The 13,085-nt window shown below is 39.9% G+C and overlaps 1 protein-coding gene across 3 annotated transcripts in view; it reads right to left on the bottom strand.

Annotated features, from left to right (window-relative positions):
* Nucleotides 1-1,327: 1,327 nt before the first annotated feature.
* Nucleotides 1,328-13,085, bottom strand: part of SNX24 (sorting nexin 24) — a 165,166-nt gene continuing 153,408 nt past the window's right edge. For all 3 annotated transcript variants that reach the window (XM_057541622.1, XM_057541623.1, XM_057541624.1), the window contains exons 4-7: nucleotides 10,223-10,317; nucleotides 8,818-8,850; nucleotides 8,233-8,297; nucleotides 1,328-2,837 (exon numbers count right to left, since the gene is read on the bottom strand). In XM_057541622.1, coding sequence (XP_057397605.1) covers nucleotides 2,770-2,837; nucleotides 8,233-8,297; nucleotides 8,818-8,850; nucleotides 10,223-10,317 — 261 coding nt within the window. In that variant the 3' untranslated portion in view covers nucleotides 1,328-2,769. The remainder of the gene's footprint in view (nucleotides 2,838-8,232; nucleotides 8,298-8,817; nucleotides 8,851-10,222; nucleotides 10,318-13,085) is intronic.

Raw genomic sequence — 13,085 nt, 5'->3', positions numbered from 1 at the left:
CATTCTGAGATCAGCCCCAGGCAAACCATCAAATCCAAGAACTGGGGGATAAGGGGGTGTGAGGGCTGTCCCCATATCCTGGCTTAAGTGGTAAGAGGATTTCTTTTCCTCTTCTTTATTCTGTTTTCTTCCCTCTACTCTTTACTTCTTTATTGGCTATGAATCCATGCTTTGAAATATCCATGTTTCATAAAAAAGGGGGAACGGAATATATGTACACTAAATATACATTATTTGCTTGCATGTGGATGAAATATCTCTGGAAGTATACATGTAAACCAAGAACAGTGGTTGTCTCTGGGAGGGGAACTGGGAATCTAGGAGACAGGATGGGAGAAGACTTTTCTTTTTATATATCCTTTCATATGTTTTTATTAAAATTTTGACTGTGGAAATATATTCCATCCTCTTTCCAATGTGCATTTCTGAGGTGCTGAGACCAGAAAGTTCCAACTCCTTCCCAGACTCCCTTGAAGCTGGGGATCAAGAATAAGGTTCTGCCAATTGCATGTGCTTTCATGAGCTGTAAGAGTAAAAGATGGAAGTGGGTGAATACCATCTTCCTGCTGCTTTAGGCTGCGGTTGTTGACAAGCAAAGTCATGGGCGTTGATAGGCAACTGTGGTGTAGGTGGTGACAGCTGAACACTTTGTTCTAGTGCCCAGTCGCCAGCTTCCTGGGTGCTGCCATGAGGTAGTCATGGTGGTAAGTTACCTCCTGATCCTACGTGCTGATCCCTGGATCGAAGCTACATGTGCTGTTTTTGACTTCAATACCTTCAGTAGCAGCCTCCCAGCTCCCTGAATTCCTGCTAAAGGCAGAGGCTGTAGCTCCCCTGGCAGGCGGGTATTGGAAATTGCTGGAGCATTCTGGAAGTCGTGCCTAGAGACCCACCAGGAGTTCATTCCCCTCATCCTTCCAAAAGATTCTGTAAGCACTGCTTCTTATTATTCCATTCTGCTTAAAATACCTATTGTGGTTTCTATTTCCTGCAATGGAATTGAAATGGAATATTAAACATTTAAATAAAAATTAGAAATGAAAGTCATCACTAAAAAAAAAAAAAAAATCAATTCTCAAAAAAGAGTAGTAGTGCTACCAAAGATTCTTGGGCTTTATCTTTTTTAAAAACCCTTACTATCTTGGTAAATCAACTACTTAATGAGTACCTATTGGCTTAATAGATGAGGTAATTTAACAGTTACCTTGTCAGATTAGAAATAAATGTCTATACGAATATGTGAAAAGGTCTGTGTGTGTGTGTGTGTGTGTGTGTGTGTATAAAGAGACAAGACACAATTTGTGTTTCCAATAAAATCCTGGCAGTAGAAGACATATCCAAACATTTCTTGTTCTTCGTTTTTATTTAACTCAAAAGAGCTAATAACAAAAACATTTAAAAAATATCTCCAACACTTGACTATTCAGTCATTTTTGGTTGATGACACTTGATTATTTAGTTCTTGCTTATTTCCAGCATGTAGTAACACATCTATCATAAATAAATCTCTAAGAGTCTGCAGCAAGCTTTAAACCTGTATATTTAGATCCTAATCAACAACCATGATTTAATTATTAGTTTTATATCTAAATATTTTTCTCCCACACAGAAGCTTATTAACTAATAACCATAAATAGGCTAGCTATTAACTGGTTTTCAAGGAAATGTCCAAATATGGCGCATATATACAGGCTGCATATATGCTTTTATCCTTTACTACTCAAAATCTGAATGTCTGTAAGATATACAGTGGAGTTATATCATAAACACATTTAATTTAATTCAGTACATGAGATCAGTGAAAAGGAAATGATAAGGAATAAGGAAAATAACAATCAATCTGGCAATTATACCACCTATTCAATGAATGGATGCCCTCGAGTAAACCAAAAGATGAGTGTTGTCAATCTGGTGTTCCCTCAGTTATCTTGCAAGGCTAAGTATCATTCTAGTGTTCAAAGTTATGTGTTTTTTTTCTACAAAATAGCCCCTAAACACCAACAACTTCAACGGAAGAAACAGTTACCTCTTCCAACACCGGAGGAAAAACTGGCTGTCGTGGATGGAGATTTCCAATATAGCACCATTCTAAAGGGCTTTCAAGGATAATCTGGAGACCCCATTTTACCTTATGTGCCGACATTAGAAGCTAACCCCTGGATATGACGCAGCTCCACTGTAATGTAAATTAAAATGCCATGATTTTAAAAGTGCCCTAGTTTTGTCAGTATAATTTCACTTCCAGTTTAGTGCCTTCCTCACATTTAGCACAGTGTGTTTCCGTGATGCTCTCCTGGTGCCAGCACTTCAGAACGTTACCCATCACTGGCTGAGAAAAATCTCATGATGAAAAGATTAGTGCGTCATAAAATCTGCACGAAAAAGCGACCAAAGTTGATCAGTCTCACTGTGATTCGGGATAAGATTTTCAATTAGCAAATGGTGTGACTGAAGCAGAGAGTAACTGTTTTGCTACGCTCGGAGCTCCCAAAGATCTTCTTTAGCTTTCTTTTCCTGGGTTTCTAAATCGGCAGCTACATTCTACTTCTTAAACACTTGGCCTTAACCTCAGCACCGCCCCGGTTCAGTTTCTATTTTTAAAAGCACCATTCTAATGGAAATGTCCCTGCTCTGAATTAAGCTGCGGCTGTGAATTTTACCACTAGCGAGAGCCATTACGTCATAGAGTTTAGGTTAATTTGGTAGGTATCGATTTCCTTGACTACGACTTCGAAACTTGCTTCAGCTTCTTCTAGCCATGGAGGATTTCTACCTGGGCTGTAGATGAGGGTAAAATATCCCATGGAGAACTCCTTCAATAACCACATTTGGAAAATCTGAAAAACAAAAGTAAAACTGCTTTTCTTATGTACATCAATAAAACACACGTGCATCTCGTAGAACGTAACAAGGTAAGGCCTAGGCATAACTCAGGGATCTGCATCCCCATACAGTTTGCCCTTGTTCTGGACGTGCCATCAGTCATGCTGCTTCGGCCTCGAGCCGCTTGAGTGTACCACCAGGCGCTGCAGGAATGCACGGCCAGATTTGTAGCTTATTGATTTAAGGGATGTTCTAATGGTTACTGCTGCTAGGCCCCAGCTCTTTATCTGAATGTCTTCTCCCAAGGAAGATGGATTACACTGGCAATTCAATTTCTAACAAAATCTCAATATACTTGAAGGAATTCCAAGATTTCTACTGGGAATACATTGCTGCAGCTTTTCCGTTGTGGTTTACAGTGGCGTTCAGTCCAAGTTGTCTTGAGTATGCTTGTTCTATTATACTAGCTTCTAGAGAGCAGGAGGACAGGGGCCTGCCTTCCTAACGTAAAAGGGCCGATTCCTGACAAAAGCCGCACTTGCCAAACTTGAAAAGATCAGCTATGTTTTTATAGGAAATGCAAAGGAGATTCAGAGGTGTATGTTACGTTGTATCTCAGTTTAGTTATCACAGCAGGTAAAATAGGAACAGACACCTTGAACAGGAGAACCAATCTATCACACGGTTCAGAATTTTCATTTATAAACTTCAGTCCGCACATAATTATATCTAGGATTTAAATAAATATAGTTATTATATGAGGAAATTAAGTGGCCCAATACTTTGAGCTTCCAAATAACATGTTCACTGATGGATTCAACCTCTACAGAGTACCTACTACATAAAACCACTTACAAGGGGATTGGACCTCATCAGGCTTTTGGAGGAGAGGGCTCAGGAGAGGGAGCTGACCAGGTGGAAAGTCTGTGGCAGGCGGGAGCCTGAGGCTGCTAAGTGTAGCAAGAGGAGTGGCCGTAAGGGCAGGGGAGGCAATTCAAGCCTGGTAAGAATGGACAGGAATTCTGGCTTTATCTGGAAAGCAATGAGAAGCTACTGAGGGATTTCAAGCAGAGTGAGACAGCAACGATTTGTTTTGAAAAGATGACTGTCGCTGCCATTCAGAGAGCGACTGGAGCGAGTTCAGAGTGGTGATGGATTCGATGGTACTAGTGAGGGATTTCGTAACACTACCTACTTAGCAGGCTGCTGCAAAAATTGATGAATGAAACAAAGTGCTTGGACCTGAACTTGGCACATGGTAAGTACCAGCTATTATCCCATACCAAGCACTGCCTAATTACTGGGAATATAAGTAAGTAACAAGTGTCTGCCACAGAACTTACATGCTAGTCAGGGAGACAGTGAATAAACAAACAAAATGTGTTTTTAAAATATCTCCAATACGCAAGTACTCAATTACTTTTGGTGGACGACACTCACTGGATTTCTTAATGTTTGCTTTTACCCAACATGAAGTCACGTAATTTTTAATAAAACATATCTTTAAAAGTTTGCAGTGGACTTATACCTACATACTGAGATCCTGATCAAAAGCAATGACTCAGCTAAGTTGATTTTAATTCTAAACACGTTTCTCACACGCAGACGTGTATTGATACCAATAGCCATAAATGAAGCTGTTGATTAATTTTCAATAAAATGCCCAAATTAGACATATTACATGCATCAGCATATACGCATTTATCCTTTACCACTCAAAATATAAGAGTCTGCTTAAGGTTAGTGAAATTATATCATAAGCTTATTTAGTGTAAACATTTTGATTCAAATCAGTAAGTTCAGCAAAAAGGGCAAAAAGGAAAATAACACTAAATACTTTGGGTAATTCTACAGCACTCTAATAGGTCAAGCAGTGGTTTAAAGGCAAGGAGAAAAAATAAAGCAGGGCACGGGGCCAGAGACTGACAGGGGACGGGAAGGTAAAGGAGGACCGTTGTGCAAAGATGCCATTTGAGTGAAGTGCTGTAGCAGCCAGCTGTGAGGGTGTCTGGAGGAAGAGCAGTCCCACAGAGGGAACAGAGCATGCCCAGGCCCTGTGCCCACCGTCCAGCAAGCGCTAAGCATATGCTAGATGCTGGAGATTTAGAGGGTGAAGGCAACAGGAAGAGAGAGAGAGAGGAGGCAACACAATTTGTGATCATTGTTCTAAAGGAAGCAAATAGGGCGCTCTGAGAAAAGTGAATGGAATAGAGCTATTTTATAATGAGGTCCACCAACTAGTAACTGATGAGATAATCAGAGGTCTTTTTTTTTTTTTTCTCAGCTGTTAGAGTTTACTCCACTCTAAACTGGATTTTGGCTTCATTACATGTATCATTTGATACAATGTCCATCACTGCTTAAATTACTCAGAAAACCGCCCTTGCCTTTGTTTCCCTTTGAGAGGTGATGAGGAATGTGATTTGGGAAAGGTTTTGTTGTTATTTTTGTTGGTTTTCATTTATTTTTATAAACATTTATTGTGAAGCTTAAAAAAAAAAGTAAGGGGGTGGAGGGGCTCTTGGAGGCTACTTGAAAGGAGAGCCAGCAAAGGCTCCCTGAAGCTGCACCTGAAAGAGGAGAGGGCCAACAATGTGTGAGGACAAGAGGGTTCGAGGAGGAGGAAACAGCAAGTGCCCTGCGGGGAAAGAGTTCAGCGCATCTGAGGCCCAGAAAGAACTGCAGTGTGACTGCACCAGAGTGTGTGAGGGGGTCCCGGCAGACACGTGGGCCAGGGCCAGCCCACGGGGGACCTTGTCAACCACAGTGAGAGTCTGGGGCTCACAGAGAGGGTGGGGATGGAAAAATAGTATTGTGACTCAGCTGTATACTCAAGGCCATCAAGGCCACAGCAAGGAGACTGTTCCAAAGAAAGTAAAATGAGAAGAGCAGAGGGTCTAGGTCAGCCTTCAGGAGAGCTGCCAGAGCCTGGAAGAAAAGCAGAAAGGTGGGAAAGCCAAGGGGAGATGGTGTTTGAAGGAGGGGAAAGTGGTCACCAGTGGCTAAAGTTAATGAGAGGTCAAGGAGGAGGAATGACAAAAGTCCACGGAGTTTAGCCACCTTGCAGTCGCTGGGGACCTGAGCCAAAGTTATTTTGAATTCCCCAGAAAACTCAAAACGAAAGCCAAAAAGCATATGCTAAGAGAATTATGTTTTATTTTTAGCATTTTGTAAGAGGATAGTGTTTAACTGTCAGAATTTTAAAGACAGACACTCCTCTGATTTTTATGGGTGTCAGTGTATCTGTGAAGGTACTTCCAGATTCTGTATCTGGAACAGAAACCTCAACATTTTGTTAAGAGGCCTTATAACACGAACATGTGATGCAAGTAAAACTTATCTTTAAATTAAATGCTAAAGAGTTGCAAGAATGTATCACTAGTATAATACTTCTAAGTCAATAGGAATCTGATTTATGAGATGGGCTCAGCCAAAGTTCCACGAAAGGAGATGTAGCGGCTGGCTCTCTCATACCTCGTTCCGTCCTTTACATCAAATTCATGATTGACCTTTACTCTCAAGGAGGAATCCCCTTTCTGTGCAAGTTGTTCAGCTACATCAATATTCTACCAATGATCCATACTTCTTATTCTTTCTAACTCCAGACATTCGCCCCTGAGGCTCTTTCCCAGAAAGTTCCTCCCATTCTTCATGGTCAAGCCAAGTGCATAGCACATGCTGCTTAAGAAGCTGGATGAATCAGATTTAAGGATCATAAAATATCTGCCCTCTTCCAGAAAGCACCCTGGCTACTCCAGTCCACAGTGATCGTTCTACTCTCTACACTTTTATAGGAATTTCAGTCAAATGCTTAAAATATCTGAGTAGAAACAATACCTGGAGAAAGTACTTGTGGAACCATTTTTAAAAGCTAGTAAGAATACTTCATAAAACACTGCCCCATACGGAGTGAAGTAAGTCAGAAAGAGAAAAACAAATATCATATATTAACGCATATATGTGGAACCTAGAAAAATGGTACAGATGAACCGGTTTGCAGAGCAGAAATTGAGATGCAGATGTAGAGAACAAACGTATGGACACCAAGGGGGGAAAGCGGCGGTGGGTGGAGGTGGTGGTGTGATGAATTGGGAGGTTGGGATTGACATGTATACACTAATGTGTATAAAATTGATGACTAATAAGAACCTGATGTATAAAAAAAAAAAAAAAAAAAAGAAGTTCATTTGGTTGAAAAAAAAAACCACTGCCCACTTAATCTAGACTAGGTTACATCATGAATATTTGTTAAATGTAACATCTTGTTAACATAATATGAACTAACACACCAGGCATATTTGTTACACATGGGAAGCAAATGTTAAAGAAAGGGGATTATTCCTCACTGAAGGGATTTTATAGAGAAAATACTACGAGACTATCTTCGTGTGTGGTCGTATAGCAAAGGCAGCTTTCTTCTAGAATGGTCCCTCAACAGAGTGGGGCTGTGTCCTAGTCGGCCTTCTTTAAACTGATAGCTAAGTGGGTGATCTGAGCACACAAGCATCCCTGCCACAGAGAGCAGTCCCCTCTCTCTTGCTGGTGATAAGGTTTTATTGTCAGAATGTAGGAATGGTGTCCACAGATAATTTATCTATTGCTATTTAGCTGCTATGCTATTTAGTTACTCTCAGAAACAAAGGCTGAAAATTCACTATATGCAAAGAGCACAGAAGGAGAGATTAGGCAAAAAGGGATCCACCCACCAGACCCGTGAGACTGGGCAAATCAGGGACCTCCCTGAGCCCCAGTTTGCTCAGGAGCGAATGATGATACCTGCCCTGCCTATTTCATAAGGTTGTTGAGGAAATTAAATGAGCTAGTGTCTGAGAATGTACTCATGAAGAGCTGCGTATCAGAACACTTTGAGAGGGACTCTGAATAATTTAAATTTCTTGGCACAAAGAAAGGACTCGGGTTAAAATACCGAATTACGTTTACGCTTAAATTAATTCATTATACTTAAAGATACAAATTTTAAAAATGTGTATCTGACTGTCAAAGATGCTGTAATCTAAATGGAAATGGAGATACGCATGCAATGTATATACACAGCTTTTGGAAAGAAGCATTTTAAAAAAGGAGCAGAACCTTGGATTCAAACCCTAGATAAAAACCAGCAGAGGCCAAAATAACACCACCCCCAAAATTAAGGACAATAAATACCTTTCCCTCTTATGACTCTAATTCAAAACAGCCTGGCAAGAGAGAAAGAAAAATTACATTTCCTCCTGAAAGGCCTGCCCCAATTAAAATTCTGAATGTCTCTTACACCAAGAGCACTGGTTTATTGGCAGATTATTAAGCCCTGGACCAATGTCACTCTGTTAGACCTGTATTAAAAACGTGGTTTATGTGGTGCAGGGTCAGATCAGTAAAGAGCTGTTAGCAGATGACAGGTTTGATTACCGCTGGCTGCAGGCAAGACGTATGGATCCCTGAGGAACAGCAGCACCGGCTGGTGGGACAGTTTGCTGGAAAGGTCAAGAACAGGCATGTCAGCATCAGGGGACGATGGTAAACAGAAAACACTACAAACTAGCTTTGAGGGGATCAAACTGCTGTGCGGGGACATCTCAAGGTTTATGTATCTAACGGTGGGGGTGAAAAATAGCAAGCAGAGCTGGAGGAACAAACCAGCAGTGCGCTCATCTTCCAAACATGTCTTTGTGGAATTCGAAGCAGATATACACTCTATACCATAAATCACTGCTGCAAAGTGATTTTTTAAAAAAAATCTTGTAGTACGATTATTGATGAAATGTATTCTTATTACTTGTATGAAATAATGTAGGACTTTATTCCTCTAGCCTTAAATAGAATGGTTACTTCTGTGACTTCCCATCAAATATTTATCATCTTAAAATCAATTTTCTAGCAAAGGTTTTCAAGAAAATCTTGACTTGAAACAATTAGATGATGGTAATTAAATGTTTAACAAAACCTTAGTCCTATTCTTGGCTTGTGTAACTCCTGACTGGTGTTTGTTCTTACCTTGACTCTTCAGATTCTGTCTCATCAAAAGATCTAAATTTTTTTTTAAAAAAGGAAAGAAGACCATAAAAGTTGGGTCAGTATTTATGTCAACAAAGGAAGAAATAGCCAGTATTCTTAGAGCTCTGAATTGGGAGACATTTTGAAAAGAGACTTAGGTATCTTCACAGAGTCACAGCGTGTCTGATGCCTCATCCTAAGGAACCCTAAGGCTGCAATATTCTTGAATTTCAATTTTCCTGGAGATCACTCGGAAATCCTATGGTTTTGCTTTTGGACTTATATAACGGAGAAAAGATTTCACTCATTTCATTCCCACTATCTCTTCTTAAAAAATACACAACCACATATGAAGCCCAACCTCCCAGCAAATGCACCAAGTTGGAACAGGAAGCACTGACTAGGCATATGACTTGGTGTGTGCGGTGTACGATTCTTGTTCTGGGGTGACTGAAAAGTGGCCCCGAGTACACACTGCTGGTGAGGGAGCTGTGACAGGTGTTAGCCTCTCATCCAGCGGATGGCTGGGTTTTAACACAACTTTGGGTGTGGTTGGCTTGAACATCTTGTAGTTAGTGTGGGTCATTCAGGCAGGTCTGGAGGCAGCAAGAACATGGATAGAACCCTCTCCCCAACTTGGATCTGCAGAGAGTTTGTGGTGACGTGGTTCTTTGTAAATAGATTTAACATGTAAGAGATGTTGCCGACTGCCTTCGGAGGCCAGATCAACACAGGTGCCCAGAGCTGGGCAAGTGGCTTGTTTCAGAGTTAATTCTTCAGAAGAACTTTTCCCAGTTGCTGCTGATATCAGATGTCTGGTTTCTCGGTAGAGAGGGATTAGGATCTGCAGCCCCCCATTTAGAAGTCCCTGAGGGAGAGGCAGCAGGACAGTGGGGAAAGAGCTTACGCCAAAGGCCTGGGCTCTGCCAGCTATAAGGCAAGAGATCTTAGGAAAGGCACTTTATTCCTGTGTCTCAGTTTGCTCAACTCTAAAATGAAGCGAGTTGGATAAAATCACTTCTAAGATCATTTACAGCTTTAAAATTATATGAATAAATGTGCCAAGGGGATATAGACTTTGCACAAGTATTCACAAATAAACATTAGTCTCTAAACAAGCTATCTAGATTTATAATTCCCATCATGTAACATCATTCCATATAAAAGTATAATTTAAAAAGTCAATTCTTCAAGTTTAAACCTGAATTAATGAGTGTTGGTCGCTTGGCCACAAGACTCAGGAGCAATTCCTTTGCCTACAAGCAGGGGGCGAGCGAGTGCTGTCCCAAGCCAAAGGAATGGGTGTGGCCAGGTTGGCCCTCCGCACCACCCGTGTTATTTGTTAGGCCAATAAGTGATTGAAAAGTAACTTAAGATACATGTCCAATAGGTAAACAACTCTTACCCACAGCTCTCTGCCTTTGGTAGAGAGGGCAAATGTCGCACATTTAGGAAATCAAGGAACAGTTTGGGAAGTTCTTCATTTTCTAGAATGACAGCCTGTGAAAGCAGAAAACAATTAGAAAGTGAAGTTTGCTAGGCAATCAATCAAATAAACTATTTTGAAAAGTCATAACCATCCATCAAAGTTCTCACCAGCATTATTACCCAAAAGCAAAATTACCCATCTCACCCACCAAGAATTTAGGCCAACACACATGTTATTCAGTGTCAGCAAATGCTCCATTTTATCTATGCTTTCACCCAAGCAGCATTTACGGAGCATCTACTATATATACTTCAGATGCTGACGGGGGGCAAGACAGCCAGGCACCAGGTAGACACAGTTCCTGCCTTCATGGAGGTTCTAATCCAGAATTAGTACTTAAAAAACCTGGGAACATCAATAATACTGCTAAGATAGTTACATCAAGTTTTCCTTATTTAGTGATAAAGTGATCTGAAATTGTGTGTGTGTGTGTGTGTGTGTGTGTGTGTGTGTGTGTGTCTACCTACAAGAAACCACTACTGTTCAGGAAATACTATACATGGCTTTTTTAACTGGAAGATTTAGTCAAGATCCTTCAGCTAACACCTGTTTCAGCAATAGGATCAACTGACATTTATTGCTATTTGGACAGCTCCACTTAAAGGGTCAGTAACAGTTTTGCCACTAAGTGTAAATCAGTGTATATGATGAAAAAAAAAAATCTATAGAGTTCTTCCATTTAGGGAGCTCTGCTAAATAGCTGCCATAATGGCATAACCATGTCAGTTCTCAGATATCCAAATTATGCAATTTCAAGGAGAAATCTAATAGAGAACTATAAGAGTGCATTTTCATATATATTTATATTTTAAAGAGTCTGCCAGAGAAATGATTGCATATTTGCTCCGCCCCCCTTTTTTTACAAAGACCATGGGAAAAGCATCAGACATTGTGTAATAATCTCTAAAATTAATGTAAGTATTCTTAAGGGTCATTTTTATAATTTACCATGACTTTTTTTTCCCCCCAGTAAGTACATATTGTTTAAAAAACAATGAGAATTGATAGACATATATACACTACCAAACGTAAAATAGATAGCTAGTGGGAAGCAGCCACATAGCACAGGGAGATCAGCAAGGTGCTTTGTGACCAGCTAGAAGGGTGGGATAGGGAGGGTGGGAGGGAGACGCGAGAGGGAAGAGATATGGGGATATAGGTATATGTATAACTGATTCACTTTGTTATAAAGCGGAAACTAACACACCATTGTAAAGCAATTATACTCCAATAAAAATGTTTAAAAAAAACCAAAGAAAAACAAAAAAAAACCCAATGAGAATTGATGCTGAAATGTCATTCACACAGCTGATCAGGAACAGCTATGCAAGGTGATGCAAAAGATACATAACACATGAAAAAGGTCAAATTGTGTGTTTCTTGTATACACATAATTCTATATAATGTATTGTTTTTAGCCATAATTTACTTCTGGAGCTGCCCCATTTCTCACCATGTTTTGGAATTCTGTTACCCAGTTCAGGACATATAAATGGAATAAGCTACTACAGAGATCACCAGTGCTAGCACACTGACCTCTGTACTACACTAGTGCTCAACTGTCCTGCTGTTCAGGCCCTGGAGAGGGGTAATCTGGAGATCCAGCCTTGTCTGGGGCTCTTACTATTCCTTACATGGTCATTGTACCCACTGAAGTTTAAGAAATAAAAAAGAGGGAAATAAAGATATTTGGGGTAATACTTTATTCATTAAACAAATATTTACGGAGCACCTATTATGTTAGGCACTGGGATATGGCAGTGAATACTACAGGTCAATAGAATGTGGGCTGGTGGAGAAAATTAGTGATAAACAAGTAAACACACACATAAGTTAAACTTGCCTTAGAATACAGTGACACAGAATCTGCACTCTAAATGCCTTCGCATCCATCCCTCCATCTTTCTAAAATGTTTACTTTTTTCTTGATTATAAAGTAGAAAAATGAAAAATTCATAAAATGGAGAGAAAAAAACCCCCCTATCTAGGGGCATTCTTCCATTACTATTTCTGTTTCTTTCCTTCAATTCATTTGGCTTTCATCTAAATTTTTATCTATCCGAGAATATTTTTGGAGTGCCCAGAAGGTCATTATTTCAGTGCCCAAAATCAAAGGTTCTAGGAACCATGATACATATGAAGTTCCAAGGAATTTTTTTTGCCATAGTACAAGTTGCAATGATTATCGGCTTGTACTTGTAGATATCTATTTAAGAGGATAATACCTATTTGAATAATAAAGCTTAATGTTGTAACAAATACAGAGCTGTTCACCCTGGCAATAGTTTTAATTACGTGAACAAGTGGTAGCTTTCAGATTAAAAAAAAACAGGGGAGGGGGTCACCATTATTATCTCCACCCCCATCTTTTAAAATAAATTAAATCAATAACAAGTGTGGGACACTTTTAATGACCTGAACTACTTAATTTCCAGGATCTTTAGACATGTCATCCATCACTGCAGTATGGAGGAAGACATCTCTTGAGTGTTCGGGGGGTTACTTTCGTTTTATTAATGCAAGATTTAGGGAATTTTAACAAGGTGAATTGTTTATTTGCCTTGACAGATTGGCTTACAATGCACTGACTACATCTACAGCGTGATCATTAATGACAAAAGACAGGCAAAAAGCTGTTTACACTGCAACACCGGGATGGGAATTAATCCGGCTCAGCCTCCCCAGAGTACTCCAAATAGATGATCATGTTGTTTTAGGTCAGATATACTAGAAAAAAAGAATATCGAAAACTTCAAAAATTTGTGAGCATTTTTGTTAA

The sequence above is a fragment of the Balaenoptera acutorostrata genome, chromosome 2, assembly GCF_949987535.1.
Source record: "Balaenoptera acutorostrata chromosome 2, mBalAcu1.1, whole genome shotgun sequence".
NCBI classification, from domain to species: Eukaryota; Metazoa; Chordata; class Mammalia; order Artiodactyla; family Balaenopteridae; genus Balaenoptera; species Balaenoptera acutorostrata.
The sequence above is the reverse complement of the archived record's forward strand: the minus strand, read 5'-3'. Positions and strand labels throughout refer to the sequence as shown.